Source organism: Amblyomma americanum, chromosome 6 (genome assembly GCF_052857255.1).
Source record: "Amblyomma americanum isolate KBUSLIRL-KWMA chromosome 6, ASM5285725v1, whole genome shotgun sequence".
Classification (NCBI taxonomy): domain Eukaryota; kingdom Metazoa; phylum Arthropoda; class Arachnida; order Ixodida; family Ixodidae; genus Amblyomma; species Amblyomma americanum.
The window spans coordinates 972,517-996,215 of record NC_135502.1 but is presented as its reverse complement, the minus strand read 5'-3'; the positions used below and the strand labels follow the sequence as shown (position 1 = coordinate 996,215).

Genomic DNA, 23,699 nt, shown 5'->3' with positions numbered 1-23,699 from the left:
TGTCTGGCATCGGCTCAACCACCAGGATCCCCTTTTCCCCGGACACGGCAGTGCCACGCATGGCTAAGCGCGGGTGCTCGGGTCTGTGGTGACACACTGCTCACCATCATTCCCCTTCGGGGATGTCCTTGCGGATGCTCAGGAACCTGTGGTGTCACAATGCACTAACACCTGCATGTAGCAGATGCCCATGCGGGGCGTTTTCCAGAAGATTCCTCGAGTTCTTTCTTCCGACCAGCACATCAGCGAAGCGGAGAGGGCATCACTCAGCACACTCAAGGCTGCGCCCTCTCTGACGATGAACTCCAAACTTCTTGATTGTTCAACGACGCGCTTTCCTTTGGCACCGCACGGGTGAGAGGAGTGTTAAGCACTCTCCGGGGCATTCTTTCTTCCACTGTTCTTGTGGTCTCCTCGATTTGGCTGCACTTTCTGCACCAGTTCAGGAGATGTAGCACTCTCGCACTCAATTTGACAGTGCAGCTAGAGCCACCTGCACTTCGGCACTCGATTTGACTTCTTCTTGACTTCGATTTGACTTCTTGCCTCCCAGCGAGCTCTCTTCTCGTGCAAGTAGTGCAAGGTGTTTGGCGCGCTCCGTAGCAGACGGCTCTGCTGCCATGCTTGTTTTCGTGAGCGGCTTTGAGACCATGGTTGAGACAGCCACGTACACCTGACAGATGTGGCATCTGCGCCGTGCCCTCACTAAACAGCTGAAATGACAGTGCGTGTACTTGTCTGTGTACGTGCGTAAGTGACTGGCTGGCATAGCACACTGCGTTTGGGTTCTCATATTTCTGTCCAGCCTCGCACGTTACACCATTTCTATTTTGTGTGCAAATATGATTATTGCACGCAGCATGATGGAGCGTGAGGCAGATGGTGAGATACGTTTTTTAATACGTGGGTGGTCGCGACGTTGCTTGTGATGACTCGCTGCTACATCAGTACCTCTGCTAAGTACGCTTACAGCAGCGAGTGGCCTTGAGGTCGCCGTCTGCCCATGCCTTCGCCTGCCAGTTAGACTGATAGTCACTCCACTGTCACCGACAGTGAATGCGAGTTGAGTTCAAATATAGTCCAAGTTGTCCGGAAACTCTTTTGTAGATTGGCGGACTACCGAAGTCACTCTTCAGATAACGGCAAAATCTCGAGCGGAAGTCTGAATAACCTCTTGAATTCAAAAGTTTGTTGCCTCTTCAAGGTACCCATTGACTCGGTGACGGTCGACCGGCCTGCGCCACTTTGCACAACGCAACGGAAAGAACGGTGTCAAATTGTGCATCACTTTTGAAATTAACAAATTTCATAGCCACTCCATGAGATGCGCCACTTCCAACAAATTCACAGCATTCAATACAACTAGCACAATCCCGTGCATATGTCAAACCAAGCAACAAACACCAGCACACGACCGCAGCAGACTAACGTTTCCGCACTTTTGCACTCGATTTGGCCGCTGCACCGACAGCACTAGTGTCATCAGGCTACACTCATGACACAAGTGGCGCTACACTAGCATGGAACTTTTGTGAGCTAGTGCAGAAAGTGCAGCCAAATCGAGGAGACCTTAGAATTCTCTACAGCGCGCGCTGGCGATATTGCTTCTCCGCTGCGCTGGCTTTCCGAATGTGCGCCGAATTTTGTGACAGTGTGACAGGAGTGGTAGCTCTTTCATTTGCCATTTTCACCGAGGCATTTCCCAAACAGAAAGTGAATACGAAAACTCACCAGCGTTAACAATTAATCTGGTTTTTAATATTCTTCTGTGGCACAATATGGCAGTTAAATAGAAATGTTCTAGACATGGGCATCATCGCAGCTGTCTTCCCTGGCCGCCTCAATACCAAGGTTCTCATTGGTCAAGAAACTGCACTCTCCAAGGTCCAGTATTCCATTGTACGTGTCTTCCAATGTCACTGCAGATGGTGTACTGCAAACAAAACAGAAAGGCCACTTGGTACTGCCAAGTTTGCAGAAAGAACACTTCCACTGCTTATTGGCATTTTGAAAACATGAAGCCAGGTTGAAAATGAGGGGAAACTCCCCATATGTGTGGATATGCAAATACAGCAAGATCAATGGAGACTTTGCATTAACATTTTTTGCACTGTTTCTAAACTTAAGGGTGCTTTAAAATGAAGCAAAATGCAGCTGGAATTGCTCAAACAATACTGAGAAATTCCCTATCTAGCCAAATATTATTTTTAAAGGTGAAAGATTTGAGACCACCATTCATGAGACTGCTCACATGTTTGTACCACTGATGACTGTATTAGCAGGACGAAAAGCGTCAAATGCATGCTTGCTCATTTGACAATTTGGGAACCTTTATGTCATGACCAAAATAACAGGACCCACCTTTCATAGTGCACCCTCTTGAAGGTCATATTCACTGCACTCCTCAGCAAAGCTGTGGCAAATTTTTTACAAGCCTGCAAATCCCAGATGAACACTAGAATAAAACTAAATGGCAAGAATGCATGAGGACAAAAGTTTTTGAATCACGAACTTTCCAGAAAATTGAATTTCTCGGGAGCCTCGAGCACAATCCTAGTCCTGCTGTTACACAACAGTATTCTGATACCTAAGGGTGGGGTGCATGGCAAGTTTTCTGCAGCACATGTGGCCCAGAAACTTCTTCCTTCAAATGTTTACACATTTCACTTTAACAAAAACCTAATTTTCTTTTTTATGGTGACTGGTGTACAGTTGGCAGTGAAATTTTACAGGATGCAAATGTGTAGAAAGAAAAAAATTGCCAGCAAGTAGGGGTGTGTGAATATTCACAAATTTCAAATACCGAACAAAATATCCACCTATTCGATTATTCGAATGAATCAAACAGCGCATGCTCAATCATTCGAGACGAACTGTATTTTAAGTTTTTGAATACTTTTTGAATAACTGGCACAAATTTCGAATAAGGCCTGCAGTATTTTTCTTCCACAACTATTCCAAAAACAGGCACGATGCATACCGGGTACCATGCTGCAGCGATCCATAGTGCGGGACAGAGGGTTCAGCACCACGGTGCGGTCCATTCACATGGCAATGTATATCATCCTCATACATGGCCTCAAAGATTGAACAATGCAGCAGGACCTAGGCAGGTCCAGCAAAACCAGCCTTTATGCCTGACCTCGAAGGCCATTCATCATGCTTAGCTCTCGCCACTCTCATACACCGAGATGTAGTGCTAGTTTATTACCTTCCGTTATCAGCAGCAAAAGGTACTTTTCCTATGCGCATAGCATGACAATGATAAAGTTAATGCACTGAATTCGTTATGTGACCCCCCATATAGAGCTCAGTGTTGCATCTTTAAACAGATACAGCTATAACTGCTAAGCAGCACTTGGCTGTTTCTCATTATTGTTCATTGAATATTCGCACTGTATTCTTAAAAATATTTTTATCAGGTTCGATTTGGTTATTGGCAAAACTACTCATATTCAATTCGGTAGCAAAGCAACAGTATTCATATTCGGATCTGTTTGGAAAAAGTACTGTTTACACATCCCTACCGGTAAACATGAGGGAGCATGCATGCCTCACTCACTGGCATCAATACAGTAGAACCCCTGTATAGTAAAGTAGCTCGAACCAGCAAAAATCTTTACTATATCAGGGTCTTTAGTATATCAGTTGTTGGTGATAGCAAGGCTCTGAGTATGCTCTGGCTGCTAAGCACAAACTGTTGGTTTATAAAAGAAGCACTAAAAAATACTTTACACCCTGCTCTTACTGTGGCGGTGCAGGTTGGGCAAAATTATTTTTCTGCCTTTCTCTGCCCACACTATTATATGTCCCTTTATGATCTGGCACAGGCAGGGACGCTTTATTTTTCGTTCTTTTTACAGCCCCAAAATAATTTTTGTCCCTTAATAATAAAGCCTGTTATACTTTGTAGCACAGGCAGGGACACTTTATTTTTCATTCACTTTACAGTCCCACAATAATTTTTGTCGCTTTATGCTTAGTGGCACGGGTAGGGACACTATTTTTCATTCTTCTTACTGTCCTTTATGGTTAGTGGCTCGGGCAGGCACACATTTCTCATTCTTTTACAGTCCCACAATAATTTGTGTCCCTTTATGCTTAGTGGCACGGGCAGGGACACCTTATTTTTCATTCTTTTTACAGTCCCACAATAATTTTTGTCCCTTTATGCTTAGTGGCACAGGCAGGGACACATTTTTCATTCTTTTACAGTCCCACAATAATTTTTGTCCCTTTATGCTTAGTGGCACGGGCAGGGACACTATTTTTCATTCTTTTTACAGTCCTTTACGGTTAGTGGCTCGGGCAGGCACACATTTCTCGTTCTTTTACAGTCCCGCAATAATTTGTGTCCCTTTATGCTTAGTGGCACGGGCAGGGACACTTTATTTTTAATTCTTTTTACAGTCCCACAATAATTTTTGTCCCTTTATGCTTAGTGGCACAGGCAGGGACACATTTTTCATTCTTTTACAGTCCCACAATAATTTTTGTCCCTTTATGCTTAGTGGCACAGGCAGGGACACATTTTTCATTCTTTTACAGTCCCACAATAATTTTTGTCCCTTTATGCTTAGTGGCACAGGCAGGGACACATTTTTCATTCTTTTACAGTCCCACAATAATTTGTGTCCCTTTATGCTTAGTGGCACGGGCAGGGACACTTTATTTTTAATTCTTTTTACAGTCCCACAATAATTTTTGTCCCTTTATGCTTAGTGGCACAGGCAGGGACACATTTTTCATTCTTTTACAGTCCCACAATAATTTTTGTCCCTTTATGCTTAGTGGCACAGGCAGGGACACATTTTTCATTCTTTTACAGTCCCACAATAATTTGTGTCCCTTTATGCTTAGTGGCACGGGCAGGGACACTTTATTTTTAATTCTTTTTACAGTCCCACAATAATTTTTGTCCCTTTATGCTTAGTGGCACAGGCAGGGACACATTTTTCATTCTTTTACAGTCCCACAATAATTTTTGTCCCTTTATGCTTAGTGGCACAGGCAGGGACACATTTTTCATTCTTTTTACAGTCCTTTATGGTTAGTGGCACTGGCAGGGACACATTTCTCATTCTTTTACAGACCCACAATAATTTGTGTCCCTTTATGGTTAGTGGCACGGGCAGGGACACTTTATTTTTCATTCTTTTTAAAGTCCCACAATAATTTTTGTACCCTTATGCTTAGTGGCACGGGCAGAGACACATTTTTCATTCTTTTACAGTCCCACAATAATTTTTGTCCCTTTATGCTTAGTGGCACGGGCAGGGCACTTTATTTTTTATTCTTTTTACAGTCTCACCATGATTTGTCCCTTTATGCTTAGTGGCACGGGCAGGGACACTATTTTTCATTCTTTTTACAGTCCCACAATAATTTTTGTCCCTTTATGCTTAGTGGCACAGGCAGGGACACATTTTTCATTCTTTTACAGTCCCACAATAATTTTTGTCCTTTTATGCTTAGTGGCACGGGCAGGGACACTATTTTTCATTCTTTTAACAGTCCTTTATGGTTAGTGGCACGGGCAGGGACACATTTCTCATTCTTTTACAGTCCCACAATAATTCTTGTACCCTTATGCTTAGTGGCACGGGCAGAGACACATTTTTCATTCTTTTACAGTCCCACAATAATTTGTGTCCCTTTATGCTTAGTGGCACGGGCAGGGAAACTTTAATTTTCATTCTTTTTACAGTGCCACAATAATTTTTGTCCCTTTATGCAATAATTATTTATTTTCAGTTATGTTATGTTGTAACGTTTTTGACTTGGTTAATGTCTTGTGGAAGTATACTGCATTTGCACGAATACAAGGCGGCTAAGAATATAATACCCCAGTTTGATTCCATGTGCATCATCATCATCATCATCATCATCAGCCTGACTACACCCACTGCAGGGCAAAGGCCTCTCCCATGTCCCTCCAATTAACCCCGTCCTTTGCCAGCTGCGCCCACCCTATGCCTGCAAACTTTTTAATCTCATCCACCCACCTAACTTTCTGCTGCCCCCCGCTACGCTTGCCTTCTCTTGGAACCCACTCCGTTACCCTTAAGGACCAGCGGTTATCTTGCCTTCGCATTACATGCCCTGCCCAAGCCCATTTCTTCCTCTTGATTTTGACTACGGTGTCATTAACCCGCGTTTGTTCCCTCACCCACCCTGCCCGCTTCCGGTCTCTTAACATTACACCTATCATTCTTCTTTCCGTGGCTCGCTGCGTAGTCCTTAACTTAAGCTGAACCCTTTTCGTCAGCATCCACATTCCTGCCCTGTAGGTGAGTACCAGTAAGATACAGCTGTTGTACACCTTTCTCTTGAAACTGCCATCCATGATCTGAGAGAGCCTGCCATAAGTCCTACACCCAATTCTTATCCTTCTAGTTATTTCTCTCTCATGATCCGGATCAGTTGTCACTACTTGTCCTAATTAGACGTATTCCATTACCACTTCCAGCACCTCGCTACGAATTGTGAACTGCTGTTCCCTTGCTAGGCTGTTGAACATTACTTTGGTTTTCTGCATGTTGATTTTTAGACCCACCCTTCTGCTTTAACTGTCTAACTCATTGATCATGATTTGCAGTTCACCTCCTGAGTGACTCAGCAAACCATGTGCAAACCAAAGCTTTGCATGACCATGGCGTCGTTTTTCATGGCCCCAGCGTCATTTCTGAGGCAGCAGTTAAAAAACGCGCGGGAAACAGTAAAGCGCGGTAAAACCGCCTACGCAGTGCTACGAACGCACGCCGTTTTCTTCATTTTTTTCGTCCTTCTTTTCTCAGCGACCCGCACCGCCTTCTTTGTACGCTCTCTGCCAGCTTTTCTTTTTCTGTGTGCGAAACACACCTTGCGTCGCGGTCTTCAAGAACTTGGCTTCTCCTCACACCGCTTCCAAGCTTGGTGGCGAAACCACCTCAAAAAGCACCGTTTTATCGTACTTGGTACCTATATTCCTAGCAAGCCGCGATGTCTTCATTCCGCAGGAAAGTACATCGCCACGGCCAGACGCTCCTTACTATAGCGTTTCTTCGAAAAAAAAAAAAAAATCTTTACTAAACCGAAAAAAATCGTACAGTCTTCTATGGAAGGCGAAATGAGACTGCAGTTCCACTTCACTATATCCGAGTTTTTACTATAACCGAGTTTACTATAGCGGGGTTCTACTGTACAAGGTGAATGCGGTTGAATGCCAACACAATAAATTTTTTCCCAAGCTAGCACGTTATGTAAACTTTTGCTGGCTACCGTACACTATTAAGAGCGGTGCATATGCAATGTACCACTCAATAATATTCTACGGCCCTTTTAAAGGGACAATTCCATCCATGTAATTTTCTTAGTAAAAATTGATTCCTTGCACGCATGTTAACAGCAGCAAAAATAAATTTATGGCTAGAAAATTGAATTTGAAAATCTTCTTGACTCAAACTCATGACGTCCACACCAAGAAGGAGCCGCTCTGTAGTCAATGGCAGTGTAGCATAGCCTGCGGGATTGCCCCGAAAATTCGATGTCGACTCAAGCATTTTAAGTGGGGCCCCTGTATTTCGCTTTGTGGTCTTTTCTATCCTATAAAAGTTTTGTCTTTGGTAAGAGTGCTCTCTTTTCCCTTTCTATCGACAGAAGCCAACTTCCATTTGTCCTTTAATGGGACTTTGTGAACCATGGAAGAGAGATGCCCCACTATGGCGTGGGAGGGGAGCACACATCATGCAGCCTCAACAGCTGGCGTCGGCAGCATTCTTCCCGTGCACAGCACAAACTTAATAGTAGCAGACAAAGCACAGCAACAGCACTAAAGCGCAAACAGACACCATGCTACAATATACATCTCATCATAATAAAATGGCTCACTTAATTTGCTCAACAACAGCTTCACGGCTGCCGTAACTGCTTCCATAGACGATTCAAAATTACGCCATGAGGCCTGAAAACTTTTGATCCAAGCTGTACTTTTTACAGTGCAATCGTACTGCAGCAGCAATTGATATGGTCAGCGCTCAGAGCGTGCACATAACATGCATGACTTTGGAGTTTCGCAATTGGTAATCCTCCCCTACATCAGGAACTGCGTTACGTCAGGCAGGGCACTGTCTATCCAAGCAGCATAGCATGGACCTGCATCCAATGCCATCCTTCGCCCAACAGAAGAAACAACTGCATGAGAGGACATGACAAGGCTAATGCTGAACACGTGCAACCCATGTGGCGTTGCGTTCTTCTATGGTAACCAAAGCTGCATTCTTTTGCTTAGCATCTTTATTTATTATTTGTATACTTTTGGTATTCAGGTGTACTGCAAGCGCCTCACCATTTGTTTAATATACTCTTTTTCTTGCATTTCCTGTTTCCTTTTCTGCTAGCTCCTTTTAGGGACAGGAGTAATGCGACAAGAATTTCTACCTTTTCTGGTGGTGATGTGTCTTTCCTATCTGTTCCACCTGACGTTCTCCCAAGTTCTCACTTAGCTGACAGTAAAACAACTTTCTAGTGGGCCAAACTCAGCTGCAGAGCCCTGTAGATACTTACGGCTGCAATCATTTCCTCCACAACTGGTATATCAACACGTGGCTCCAATTCGCAGCTTGTGAGGTGGACGCCAACCTAAGAGAGGAAATGAGAAGATGGGAAAATATGATGAAGTAGAACGACTGCTTAGCAAGTCACCGGCGAGCCCACCAAGTACAAATTTCAGAAAGAAAAAAAAAGGTCAAGAGCATTCAAAAGGCTTTAATTTTTGCTTAATCCAGATTTAATTCTTAAGCCAGTCAACTCAATAACTAAAACTCAAAGAGGACCAAAAATTGTTTGCATTTGGAAGAGTTCCAGGAAATGGCAGCCTTATCAATACACTTGATGTTGAGTGAAAAAAAATACCAGTTTGGTTTAATCAGCAGTCTGAATTAACAAGTCTACTGCACATAACAAAAGCAGAAAAATAAAACACAAAAACAGATAGTGCGGTCTTCCTTGACAAGAGAGAAAAAATAATAAAACAGCCCCGATTTGCATAAGTTGAAGTCATTATAACGATGCAGGAGAGGCCCATACAGAAGTGAAGAAATAAAAAAAATGAATTGGCTAAACCAGATTATGGCTTAGTTAAAAGATTCAGTGAGAGCCGTCAATGGTCGCAAATCTTGCGCAGCGGCTGCTTAGCACTGACGCTTCCTGCACTCTCACCACTGCACGAATTTCAATTGCACAAACTTCGTCAGAAACGCCACTTTCGCAGCTGTGCAGCCTTCGGCATCCACGTCACTTTTAGCGAGTCTCCCTTCTCTGTTCAGCATGAAATGTTTTTAGCTCTCATTGTCGGGGTGAACTTGGTGCCAGAACGGAGAGAGAACAAGGAGCCGAACCCAAACAAAATTTGGCGACACCTTTTGCCTGGTGTTGCCCTGCCACTGGAGCAGCGCATCATGCATTAACAGCGTCTTCCTAGTCTCGTAGTGGGCGAAGGCTACTGCGCTCTGTCCTGCAGACCAAGCGGCGCACGCGCACGTCAGCAAAGCGACAACTGATCTGGTGATGATGCCGACGGATTTAGTGGCCATGCCCTTTCAAACGGAAGGGGGCGGGGACCTTTCAGGTGGCATGGCAACAAAGCTTCCTTTTTTGACGGACTGCACAAGTCGAAAGTAGTCCCTAAAAGTTCACCTGGTGTTACCGTGCGGGGGTCCCTTGTTGGGCACCGTCGTGATAAACCTGTCAATTCCATCCAGCAAGCACCTTCCCTTGCCCTCTCATTCAACCCTGCTGGACAACCTTCCACAGAAACTTTAAAGCTACAAAAAGCAAACCAGGAAGTACATACAGTAGAGCTATTTTCTTGTGTGAAGAGCTTGGTTTTCGGAGACTCATAAACAGTATTTGGGTCTGTACGTGCAACAGTTTGAACATGTATTGCACAGCAAAAACACAAGATCAACGTATTCCGCATAGGTGCATAGTCAATAAAAGAGGTGCCTGACAAAACAAAATTAGGCGCTACCTTCCGACAGAGCTGTACGCCTTGGTTGCAGACGATATCCTTTTACTGTCACAAAACGCCCCGATATCACTGAATTTTTGTGTGACAACTAGTGACTAGGTTAAAATAGTTCAGTAGTTGTTGCTCTGTTTTACTCTACTCTGCAAAACAAGTTGCTGGAAGCTGTCTTGACTTGCACTGAATAGCGAACAGCCTGGTGTCTTTCCAAAATATCGCTGGCATTTCTGTGATAACTTCATGGCACTCATGTCCCGACCTGTGCTGTTACCCACCAGTTTCTTCAAAATAGGTGCAAGCTTTGCCCCGACCTGGTGCTCTTAGGGTTGCGTGGCTTGGCAGAGCCTGCACCTTCAAATCCCGTCACTGTGGGCTTGGAAGAAACGTCAAGTAGACTCGCAGGATAATCGAAAGTTAGTTAGTTATATTGATTTTAATGGCGCAAAAGCAACTGAGGCTATGATGCGCCAAACACACGGTTAGAGCTTTTGTTAAATGTTACGCTTTTTATATCTAAAGTTTGTTTAAAACATTGGCTTCTCTGAGAAACTTAAAAATGCTTGAAAAATCAACCAGTGCTTGATCACCCAAAAGTAACATGGGGTGTAGTGGGATGTATTCATTGTAGAATGTTGTGAAATATTTTTTCCTCAGTTGTTCCAGTTTTGTGCATACAATTAAAATGTGGTTTACCGTGAGTTCATCGCCACACATTTTGCAGCGAGGTTTGCCTTTTTGTCAGTAAGAAGTTGTATGTAAGGTGTGTGTGTCCAATGCGTAGTCAACAAAAATAACTTCTGTAAAACGTTCCTGGTGTTTAGCTGATCTCCATTCTCCCAAAACGGGTTTTATAGAATGTAGTTTGTCTGTTCTTCCCATGCAACCTGCCACTTATTCCTGAGTTTACTGTGCAGTAAATTAGAAACATCCCTCTGTGGTATGTTAACTTGTTTTATATGACCAATTCGAGCTTGTGCTGCGCAAGTATCTGCTCTCTCATTACCTAAAATTACAACATGGCTAGGGACCCAGCAGAATATAATGTTATGTTTTTGCTTTGTGATATTAACTATGTTATGTATGATTTTTCCTATTATGGGTTCAGCAGCATTTGAGAAGCGCAGCGCTTTGAGCATACTCAGTGAATCGGTGTAAATGATGCTATTTTTTATGTTTTGTTTTACTATTTGTTCTACGGCTACAATGATGGCATAACACTCCGCAGTAAATACCGATGCATACTGTGGCAATCGTATCATTTTTTCATTGAATTACTGCACTTCCGACATGACTTTGTTTTTGAGCCATCAGTGTAAAATTCAGTGTAGGTGTCATATTTTTCTTGTAGTGCAAAGAACTCTTGCAGTATGTGCTCGTGTGGCATTTCCTCTTTGTTTACGTGTGTCAGTGTGAAGTCACACACCGAAGGGAGGCTGTTCCATGGTGGCAGATATTCATGTCTTTGTGTAATATTCGGTAGGGCGTCCAGCACTGCTAACTCTTCACATTTATCTTCAAACCGCATTATTAGTGGCCTGATAAAAAGTGGTTTATTATTGAATAATCTTCTAGATGAGCACTTGGTAACAATGGGATAGCAGAGATGTTTAGGAAGAGAACGGGTTTTTAAGATGTACGTGCATGTAAGTGTGACTCTTCTATCCTCTAGTGTGGGCTCATTAGCTTCAACATAAAGACTATTTACCGGGGATGTTCTATATGCTCCAGTTGATAGGTGCAGGCCAAGATTATGAACAGGGTCCAGTCGTTTCAAGTAGGATGCTCTTGCTGAACCATATATAGTCCAGCTTGGAGCGCACTAAAGAGCGATATATTTGTAATAGGCATGCTCTATCGGACCCCCACCGTTTTTGCGAGAGTACCTTTAATACATTGAGGGCTTGGGATGCTTTCTTTTTAAGGTTGTTAATGTGTGATAGAAATGTAAGTTTCTTGTCAAAAGTGATGCCTAAAAATTTATGCTCCTGTTTGACTGGCAGTGTGGTTTGATTCAAGCACAGATTGGGATCGACCTGTAGGCCTCGTCGTAATGAGAACAGAACAGCTACTGTTTTTTGAAGGGAGAACTTGAATCCATTTTTCTCTGCCCAAGCAGCCAGTTTATTTAGTGTGATTTGTATTTGTCTCTCGCAGGACAGTATGCTGGAAGAAGTGTATGCTATCTGTAGGTCATCTACATAAACTGAATACATTACGGACTTGGGTATTACTTTGGCCAAAGAATTCATTTTTACATAAAGAGTGTCGTACTTAAAATGCATCCCTGGGGTACGCCATTCTCTTGGGCGAATGTCGTTGATAGAGTTGCTCCCAGACGGACTCTGAATGTGCGGTTAGTCAGGAAGTCGTTCAAGCAGTTCAGCATCCTGCCGCGGATCCCTAGCTCTGCTAGGTCATGGAGGATGCCGAACTTCCATGCGGTATCATAGGCCTTCTACAAATCGAAGAAGACCCCGATACAGTGCTGTTTGTGGATGAACGCCTCCCGGATGGTGTTTTCTAGGCGGACAAGGTGATCAGTAGTCGAGCATGCTTTCTTAAATCCACATTGATGTACATCTAAGAGTCGACGAGACTCAAGTGCGAAGGTCAGTCTAATGTTTATTATGCTTTCGAAAGATTTAGCAATGCAGCTGGTGAGGGCTATCGGTCTGTAATTGTTAGGACTTGTTGGTGGTTTTCCGGGTTTCAGAAAAGGTACTACTATTGCTTTCTTCCACTTCTCAGGTATATTCCCAGTTGTCCATATTTTGTTAAAGAATTTCAACAATGCCTGCACGGCAGCCTCGGAGAGATGGGCGAGCATAGCGTAATGCACATTATCTGGGCCTGTTGCTGTCTTTTTACCACAAGATAATGCCCTGATCAATTCCTGGAGTGTGATGGGTTGGTTGTAGTCCTCGTGCATACCTGCTGCAAATGGAAGTTTTTGTTTTTCTGCTATTGCTTTGTGCTTCTGGAACGTGTTTGTGTAATTGGACGAACTGGAAACTTCAGCAAAATGCTCACCCAGTATGTTCGCCTGTTCTTCTGATGTTTGTGTCCCGGGTGTAGTCAACAGAGGAAGTGTGAAAGGGGTATGGTCACTACTGAATCTACGAACCTTTTCACACATTTTTTTTTTTTGAAGTTATTGAGCTGTTTATTGAGGACACATATTTCTGCCACGAGGATTTCTCGGCATTTCTTCTAACAAATCGCGCTCTGGCCTTGGCTCTTAAAGGCAATCAAGTTCTCCGCTGCAGGATACCGACGCAGAGAGCCCCAAGCTTTATTTGGTTGTTTTTTTGCCAATGCGCATTCTTGTGTCCACCATACTTTATGTTTTATGTGTACGAGTCCTGTTGTTTGTGGTATGGCTAGTGTAGCGGCCGATATTATGCATGTAGTAAACTTTTCATTAATTTCGTCTATGCTGAGGTCTTCACAAATTTCTTTTTCTAGTGTGGCACTTGCTGTAAAAAGTGACCAGTCGGCGAGGTGAAGTTTCCAGCGCCGTGGTCTGGTGGGGATGACTGGAGTAGACGATGAGAGGCTGATGATAGTAGGTAGGCGATCACTTCCCAGAGGGTCATTTAAAACATCCCATTTAAAATCGTTAAAAAGCGATGGTGATGTGAAAGCTAAATCGAGAAAGCTCATTTTTGCCGAGCTTGGGCAACAATAAGTGGCTTTTCCCGTATTTAAAAGACAGATATTATTTGAGAGGATAAAATCTTCGATTATTTGTCCCCTTGAGTCACATCGTTCGCTTCCCCAAAATGGGGAGTGAGCGTTAAAATCGCCAACTACCAGATATGGCTCCGGCAGTTGATCAATCAGGGCTTCTAAATCTTCGATTGTTAATGTGATGTGCGGGGGAAGATATACAGAACATACTGTTATTGTTTTGTAGGTAACGACGCTAACTGCAACTGCCTCAAGTTTTGTGTTAAGTTTAATTTCTTAAGCAGGGACGCCGCTTTGAATGACAACTGCGACACCACCCGAGAGTCTATTTGACTGCTCGCAATCGCGTCGATAAGTTTTATAGTGTTTTAAGGTATTCACATGTTGCGGACCAAGATTGGTCTCCTGAAGGCACAAAGCAATGGGCAATATTGACCCTAAAATATGTGCTACGTCACTGTAGTTTCTCAGTAATCCTCAACAGTTCCATTGAATCACAAAAGTCATGTTTGTGTTGTTGAGTGGGAATGGAGCAGAAGAAATTTACTTTTCTGGGCCCGTAATTAGGGGTCTGCCTTTTTTTCGCTCGAGAGAGCTGTTCCGCCGCTTCAAAGCAGACGGACTGGGAGTTATATCCATCACCTCAAGAGAGGTGCTGGAGGACCGCAAAGCCGCGGATGTCTGATTTTTAGGCCTCCCCCGTTGGGGGGCAAGTCCTGCGGGAGGCCGACCCATTGGATGGATCTCCCTGCTTTGGGGATGGCAGAGCAGCTTTCGCTGTTTCTGCCTGGGGCGTGGGTGGCTCTGCCATAGGCTCACTGAGCGTGGCCTTGGCAGATGCCGGAGTGCTGTGTGGCGCACCACATCAGCAAAGGTTGTTTTTGTAGAGAAGGTGAAAGTGTTCTTCGCGTGGAAGAGTCGTCTCGCTTCCTTGAATGCGATGTTTTGTTTTCATTGTAATTATATCTTTTTCATTTTTCCTTGTTTGACATGACCTTGAATATGCTGGGTGATCATCTCCGCAGTTTGCGCAGCGAAATGCTGCTCCTTCACAGTTATCGGAAGCATGGTCTTTTGAGGCACATTTAGCGCACGTTTTGTGGCCACGACAACTCTGTGACCCGTGTCCATATCTTTGACAATTGAAACACCTTCAAGGATTTGGAACGTAATGGCGTACATTTATTTTCAAATAGCCTGCTTCTATGGACTCAAAGTGTGCTGCAGTTGAACGCGAGGACTATGTGTTTCGTTGGGATTTCTTTGTACTCTTTTCTTATCTTTATATGGTGTACGTTAACGACGTTTTGGTCCTTGAGGCCTTCCAGCATCTCTTCCTCAGTGAGGTGGATAAAATCTGCTTCAGAAATCACACCACGGACGTGTTCAAGAATCGGTGTGCAGTGATAGACACAATGTTGTCCCCAATTTGCACTTGGTTAGAAAGTTTAGAGTATTGGACGATGTCTTTTAGTTCAAGTAGTAGGTCACCATTGGGCATTTTTGACAGCTTGTAGCCCGGACCGATGGCATCAATCAGACATTCTGAGACTAAGAATGGGGACATAGTTCTTGCAGTTTTTTCTGTTTCCTCACTATGGAGGACATGAAATTTTGGGAATGATTCCTTCGTTTTCCTGAAGCATTGAATAGTTATATCTTCGGTCCGCACTCTTTTATGACAGCGATCAGGTTTTGAAAGTGGGGGAGCCATAAAGAAAGTTTGGGGTTCGGCAGCCGTGCTACCCGCCCACCACGGAGCCCAACATGGGGATGGGACAGGCGCCTTTAAAAAGCCCTGTCCGCACCAGCTATACACCGCCACTATAACCTAATACGGCATAACACACGGTTGTCAGCCACACATGGTTAGCCCTCGCCGCCTATGAAAAGTGAAAAAACCGAGAAAGGAGGAGGGGACAGGAAAGTTGTAAGAAAGAGATAGGAAAGTGAAAGATGGAGGGCAGGACAGGAAAAGGCGACTGCCGAGTTCCCCCGGTCGGGTCAGGCCGGAGGTGCCGTCTACAGGAAGCTGGGGCCAAAGTGGTGTGTTGCCTCCGCCGAGGGGCCTTAAAGGTCCAAACGCTCGGCATCGGCTCAACCACCAGGATCCCCTTTTCCCTGGACATGGCGATGCCACGCACGGCGAAGCGCGGGTGCTCGGGTCCGTGGTGATGCACGGTTCACCATCATCCCCCTGCAGGGATGTCCTTGCGGATGCTCGGGAACCTGCAGTGTCGTCACTCACCGACGCCTGCAAGCTGCAGACGCCCCCCTGCGGGGTGATAATCGAAAGAAAAATCGTAAACCCCAAAAATATAAATTACAAAATAATTATTCGCAAAAGCACAATGGCGGAAAACCTGCTGACGCTCATCACCTGCAGCACCACAAATGTGTAACGACATATTTTTTTTTTTTAATAAGAGAAGTGACAAGTCTTCCTTGTGTCTAATTTCAATAAGCAAAAAAAAAAATGACATATTGAATGGCAAGTTTGCATGTGTACATACATACCTCTGAGGCAGCTTCTCGTACAAAGGCAGCCACTGGCGAAAGTGGCAAGTGAATCTTTGCCTTTCTCAGTAGAGATTTCCCTGGTGCAGGGCTCTCCGAGAATGTGCCCTCGCTTGTAACAGCACTACGCTCAGTCCTCGAGTTCAGCATCTTGGCTCCCTCTTGAAGCCCATTGTTGGCGTCCTCTGCTCCGTCCACATCCACTTCTTCCTCTGCAACATGTGCGCACTCCTGGGCACCACCCATAGTGCACACAGCATTGGCGAGCCGTGAGACCAGCTCACACGGCTCCGAGTAGCTGTTGTGCATGACAATGTGTTCACCTGTGGGCAAAGAAAAAGAGGGTCTTTGCACTTCCCTCCTGGTCATGAAACTTGTGCGCAACACTACAAGCTGTGCTGCCTAGTGTGACTGCAGTTGGGAACACAGACAGGAAAGATCGGCGCAGCTCTTCCAACACAGCCTCAAAGAACGCCAACCTCTGGAACGTACACAAGTTGAGACCTCTAAACTATGCCTTACACTCTGTGCATAGCTACTAATGATTTCATTGCTACATTCCCAACACAGCAAATTCTCCAAATGTGCAACATCACTCCACTATCCAAACAACACTGGAAGCTTTCAGAGTAACTGGTTCTGTGCGAAGGTGTGGGGAAAGCTTCATGACCATAAGGAGCTGTCAAAGGACCCCCGATGAGAAGCTCAGAAGGCAGCATCAAGCCGTCTTTGTAATAAAACATGGTTGTGACGACTTGATGCAGAGGTCCTGGATTATGCCTACAGGAAAGTGAGAAAGTGCTGAAGGGAGGCGAGAAAGTGCTCCCAAGAAGAAAAAATAAAAGAAGAGGAGTGGAAGTTCGAAGGAAAAAACCATATGGTGTATTCCAAATGGCGATCTGGGGCAGCTCTGGTTTATGTGGGTTTAACGTTCCAAAGCGACTCAGGCTATGAGGGACGCCGTAGTGAAAGGCTCCAGAAATTTCAACCATCTGGGATTCTTTAACGCGCACTGTCATCGCACTGTACATGAGCCTCTAGAATTTCGCCTCCATCAAAATTCGACCGCTGCAGCTGGGATTGAACCTGAGATCGAACATTTTTGTAGCGAGAGCTACACCGGGCTACCAGTAGAGTATTTCTCAGTGACTGGGAGAGGCTAGTTGTGCGCATGCACCGATACCATGGCAACCATAGAGACCCCACAGCTGCACCGCATTCTTCATCGCCGCCTCGCCGCGCCGCACACCGCTCTATCACTCGAACCACTCGTCGCAAGCGCAGCATTGCGCATAAAAGGCAGAGATGTAATGGACGGCTGTATCCCAACATTTGACACAGATGCAGAGAAGGAGATTCCAGCCGCTGCTAAACGGCGGTATAGACGAGAGAAGATTAACTCTCCCCATCCTGAGGTTGTCGCCTGGAACTCTGCTACTCAACAAAGAGAGAATGAGCGTAAGAAAGCGAAGAGAGCAGCGGTGACGCCCGAACAGAGAGAGGAACGGCTTGCCAAACAGAGATGCTAGACTGCCGAGCGTAATAGACGGCGCAAAGCCGCCGAGATGGAGCCTATGGAAAACGTCAGCCAACGGGAACCAACAGAAGAGGATGTGAAAAAAAGCTCAACTAGGGAACCATACTTCTCGCTATGTATACTCGGGCATAGCCGAGCTAAGCCACTGCCAATTTTTTGCTTGGTAAATCAATAACTGGCAGTTAGCCAGTGTGTATAAGTTATGCCAGGTGTCCCAGCTAAATGTAACCAGAGTTTTAAAAAACACGGAGTATACTAGCCCAGTGTGACCAACTGAGATGCGTTGAGAGTCGCCTGGCCTTATCTGCAATATTCTTTCCTTCTCCAAACTTCATCAATTAGTAAAGATTAAGCTAACTTTTTAATTATTGGCTTCAGGAACAAAGTGTCAATACAGAGTGTGGATTGTCTTGAAAAACAGCTGAGTGATATGTTTGTACCAAGCTGCCGCTTATGGAAAGCAGTCTTTTTGCCGGCCCTAGAACACAACTTGCCCAATAAATCCATGTGGCAACAGTGTCCCAAGACGTGTCTCGCAGAACAAAACACGCTTTCTTCTGGAGTGTTTTTCCGGATGAGGCTTTTCGTGCACACTGGGCCAGAGATGTAAGCCTGTAGCTGGTTACACGATAGCTTTCTTGGAAGGCCAATGAATAAAACTACGTAAAACATACCTTGATAGAAAAAGCACACTTTGTTCTTCAAGCCAATAATGAAAGGTTAGAAAATTTACTAAGTAATTAATAATGAAGAATTAAAGAAATACTGCAGACTAAGCCAAGAGACTCTGAACAACCCTCGGTTGGTTTCACTGGGCTGGGACACTGTCTTTTTTAAAAGTTTGGTTACATTTAGCTAAGACACCTGGTGTATAAAAAACGTAATCCCACAATGTGAAATTATCTGACAAAGGGGACAATTAGAAGCTTTTAAAAAGGAGAAAACTAGATGCCTTCTTTAAACACTGTGAAGTTTCACCCATTAAACTGTGCTCCCCAGTAAGAATTGTTACTGTTAAATGCCCTGACGACCTAACTAAAATTACAGTTCACAACTTTTGGAATAGCCAAGAGGACGCTTTTGGAGCATGCTTTATAGCAGGTGAGAATTATATTTACAGCAGCAGCACAATACTGGGAAATGATGTAAAAATGCAAACATACAGGGTAATTCTGCAAACTTAGTCTCGTCTAAAAAAAAGAAAAATGCGCTAAACGAACATCTGAATAGTACAAGATTCTAGGCAGTCTTCACCAGGTCTGCATATTTTTCAATCATTTTAACTGCCAAATTAATTCGCAAAAAACTTGCCAAAACCATCAAACTTTTTTAAGAAGTCCTACTTTTTTCCATGTAATTCTGATTCTGAAAATATATCATGTCATAGGTTTCTAATTGGAATTAAAAACGAGAATTTTAAAGAAAAGCTGCTCTTGAGAGTGGCTTTCCCTCAATGCATGACATAGTAATAGGTTACTACGTACTGAAATGTACATTATTTATTTCACCCGATACACTGTAGCACACTGAATAGTGCACAGATGTTGCTTTGTTCTAACACAAACACGGTTTCATCATTAGCAGTTAACACGCACTCCCAGTGCATCACCATCATCGCCGTCGCTCTCGTCCTCATCTGAAGCCGTGCCCAGTTCGCAAAGTCAATGTCACTGTCAGAAACAAATTCTAGACTGTCAGCAATGCTGCTGTGAGAACTGCTCCAAGAAGCAACTCTTTTTTTTTCAGGAAATTGCCGCCACCGGGTTTCTTTGTCTGACTCCATTTTGAAATGACTTGTCAGGCTTAGAACATGCACTAAAGACATGAAACGCATTTTTTCATGAACAATTACCACTCTCTAGTGTTGAAAATTGTAAGCAACGCAACTGCTGGCCATAACTCGTCTTTGGCAGCGGGAGCAGCGCAACATCAGGCTGGACAAGTGTGACTTGACATTGGTGCAATCTCCCCATGACACATACAGCCCAGGGTAGGTTGTTATAGGGAATGTATTTCCCATTTCATTCAACTGCCTCTGCTTCCTAAAGAAATGCATCTTTATTACAATATTGTGGCCCCATGTAGTGTGGTACCTTGGAAACACAACCAAGAACATGTATTTGTTTTTTCTGCAATCCGCTAGATGCCACTGCAGGTTTTCTCGAACTTCAGCAATGAAGTCCAAGCCGACAGCGCGAGGAAATGGGCCAAGGCAGCTAACGCCCAAGTGCGTGCACAGGAGCGAGAGGCGTGGAGGGCTGCCACGGAGGGGAAGTCGACGCTGGAAGTGTACCGGGCAGCCAAGCAGGACATCTGCGCCGAGAGCCTCTACGACAACAGTGTTGGCAGCCGCCTGTTGTTTGAGGCACGTGCCGTTGCCATGCCAACGCTCACGTATCAAAAGCGCTTCGACACTACAGTCAAATGCACCCTGTGTAGAGCCTGCGGAGCACACGAAGAAACAACGAAGCACATCGTCCTGTTCTGCGAGAAGCTGCCAACGCCACCACATGAGGGCACTACGCGCTTCTGCAGGTGTTGGGTTTCCACTCTTCAAACGAGGGCTGCACAACGGATGCAGCAAACCATGTGGCAGTTGCAGTGACGATGCGCCGATTGACTGTGCGGTGGATGTTTCGTTGGTGTTTGTGCGTATATTTGCCGCTTCGCGCTTGATAGTGTTATTGTTTTTATGTGTGTGTGTATCCAGCCAGGGCACCCTTGTTAGGCACCTGCCCATTACAAAGGGGAGGCTACATCATCATCATCATCACCATCATCTCATCAACAACTTCGCACTTTTTTTTTTTTATGTGAGTGCTGTCGCTCGTCTATTGCCAAGAGGGTAAGTTATGGATGCTGGGTCATCTGGCGCCAGGAAAGTAAGTAAATTATAATCAATGAATACTTTGACGTTTGCTCTAACGTACCACAGTGTTTTAATGCCTTGTTGAAGCATTCATGTGAGAAAAATAAAGTGTGAATCAGACCTATGATGTGGGAACATATGTCCCTATGGGCCGTTCATGGAATTTCAAGCGCATTGCCTATCTTTTCTTCTGCCTCCAGATGGTAGTGACGAAGGTGACGTTGATGAGCCAACAGCTGTTGTTACCTGCTCAAAAGATGAAGACGACAGCTTTGCACCTTGCATCAACTCATCAGAGGCTCACTCAAGTAGCAACAGTATTGCGGAAGATAAAAGTGATGCCAAAGACTGGGGGAATACACTCTTTTGTCGTCCACATACCTAACGGAATGCACCTAAAGACCGTTAGGTATGTGGACGACTACCTGGTGTTTACTGAACGCAATCGCTTAACAACGCGCATGGCTGACATTTTGAAGGTTTTCAGAAAATGGGGAGCAGGGCTGGAATTCACCTTCGAGGCACCTTCCGAGGAACAGTTGCAGTTCTTAGATTTGCGCCTGCGATTCAGTCCCGATCATGTCTGCTGGAAGTATAACCCCAGATCTACTAAACCGCTCCTTAGTTCCCACTCAGGTCATTCCAAAATTGTAAAAAATGGTATTATTAGTTCCTGCCTCCGTAATTCCTTGACAAAATCCTGTCACCACTCTCTCAGCGACAGTTTTCAATCTCAGCTATCCAGAATTAGGCTTGCCGGGTACCCAAGTTTTACGGTAAGCGACGCCTACTCTCGTTTGCTCAAGTGGGTGAAACAGCAGGACACTCAGCATACACGTAACAACCAACAAGAAAAAAAGAAAAAAGTTGCTATTCTTCCTTATCTACATCGTATCACCCATGGGCTAAAAAATGTGGCAAATAGATATAAGGTTAATGTAGCAATATCAGCTCCCAACAAACTAAAACAGTTGTGTCCTGCGATCCAAAGGGAGAAGGAACGGTCGAGAAAAAGGAAAGGTTGTGGCACCGAGCACAGGAACAAGCTCGTCGCTTGTCGCAAAGGGGTTGTGTACAAAATTCCACTCTCCTGCGGAGCCCAGTACATTGGGCAGACAGGACGATGCCTAAATAAAAGATTACAGGAGCACATAAATAATCTGGAAAATGACAAGGAACTTTCTTACTTGGTCAGCCACTGCAAGAAGTGTGAGGTAATGAAAAAGAAAAAGAAAAAATGCACGGCCATCTGGCGTAGCACGAAGGTGCTTTATACGCACAGTGAACAGACCACGCGGGAATTAATGGAAGCCTTTTTTATCAGTCAAGAGGCCAGTTGTGTCAGCAAACCGTCAGTCATTCTTTGTGACAAAGAGATAGCCTTTCTTGGTGGCATTTGAGCGTCGTATGCATCTCTGCCTCTTGTTTTATCGCTTTTAGTGTGACTTGTCATGTACTTTGTCTATGTGATTTTTTCTTTATAAACACCAGGTGTTGCCTAATAAACTTTAGTTGAGAGTCAGCGCCCGTCCTGTGTCCTCCTTCATCTTGTCCTACGTTGTTCGCGCTGTTTTACTAAAGATGCATCTATACCAACACGCCCAAATGAACGTTCTACTTTGCTTTGCGAAGTTTCACAACAAGTGGGTCAGCCCTCATAGCCCATAGGGAAGAATATTCCCACAGCCGTGTTTTCCGCCACATTAATGTTCATGTGTTCTTTTGCTTGAAAATGTGTTGACAGACTCACAAAGAGTGTTTTTGAAAAGTTTAGCCGATTTATTTATAGTAGAAGCTGTATGGGCTTTTAAACATTAATATGCCTAATTTGCTTATTGCTTATAACAAAGATAAATGTTATACAGCATGATGATAAATGCCCATTTCAGTTGCGTTCTTCAATGTAACTTTAGCATGTTTCTTGAAGGGAACTAACTAGGTAAGCAAAAATCTGGGGAAAAATATCAACTTTTTCTTATGTCGCATTGCTGAAAGTAAATTCTTTCCTGCATATCTTCCTCAGTACCACACTTCATCCTGCATGGTGTATTTCTTATGAAGAGGAAAAAGCGAGCAACCAGGCCTCCTTTTCAGAGCGCAGCTCCTGAGCGCCCGTTCATGGGTTGAGTGGCCTCGGCCTTGTAACTGGCAGAGCAAACGTGCAGCTTAGCGGAGAATGAAAGTACGGCAATAGCGAAGAGAGCACCTGCAGAAAAGCTGAAGAGGACAATACGACGGGGCCCAGCGAGAGTAGCGTCGCACTCAGTCTCCGGTGTCTGCTGCACACCGGCTGAGCAAAGCCTCGGGGACCGTGGTGCCAAGTTGTAGACTCCAGACTTGGCCGAAGCCAAGGCCAAGCGCTGCCGTCGTTCAGCACTGCGGGCTTTGTCACTGACTGTCTATGGTTCAAATACCTCAACAGCTGTGCTCAAATTTCACATTACTAAGTATCCTAATGGTCGGCCCCTTTTTTGTAGTGCAAAAGCACTAATCCGCTGGTTCTGACCCAAGAAAAATCATCTAACGTTTGCCTGTCTCTCTGTCCAAAACCACTGCCAGTCTCGAGAGGAGCACGCGCTCTTTCGTACGGCCTCCGCAATGAGCGCGCGGACAATGGGGGCTCACCTATGCGAGTCGCGCTCTCCGCCACTGCTAGAGGCGCAGTGACCCTGCCGTTCACAGCCATTCACATCTGTAGCGGCTGGTAGTGCACGCCCGGTTTCACGCTTCCGAGCACTGATTAATAACCATCAGCGCCTCGGGTAAAAAAAAACACAAGCAGAGGAAAAACACACACATGTATGTTATGAAGATACAACTATAGAGGATAATTGTTCAAATAGGGTAGGGTGTTAAAAAATCTGTAGAAAATCGGTTCACTCAAACCGGTAGAAATCTTGGGCTCTTAGCCAATCATATATGTATATCACCTTTCCAAAACGGTATGGAGATACCGACGGATGCCTAAGCAAAGCACTAAATTCTCGCCATATTAACATGTTTGGTGTAGCAGATTGGCCCGCTTATATTTTCTTAAAGTGGGCGAGCTCCACAGGCTAGCTGATGATGTCAGGTCAGTG

General features: G+C 44.7%; 1 protein-coding gene across 4 annotated transcripts in view; it reads right to left on the bottom strand.

Moving 5' to 3' along the window:
• Positions 1–1,732: 1,732 nt before the first annotated feature.
• The window catches only part of D12 (YEATS domain containing 2 homolog D12), a 100,767-nt gene continuing 78,800 nt past the window's right edge, over positions 1,733–23,699 (bottom strand). For 3 of the 4 annotated variants that reach the window (XM_077668245.1, XM_077668246.1, XM_077668247.1), the window contains exons 15-18: positions 16,214–16,536; positions 8,545–8,619; positions 2,362–2,435; positions 1,733–1,933 (exon numbers count right to left, since the gene is read on the bottom strand). In XM_077668245.1, coding sequence (XP_077524371.1) covers positions 1,801–1,933; positions 2,362–2,435; positions 8,545–8,619; positions 16,214–16,536 — 605 coding nt within the window. In that variant the 3' untranslated portion in view covers positions 1,733–1,800. The remainder of the gene's footprint in view (positions 1,934–2,361; positions 2,436–8,544; positions 8,620–16,213; positions 16,537–23,699) is intronic. The other variant, XM_077668248.1, reaches the window with a different exon arrangement.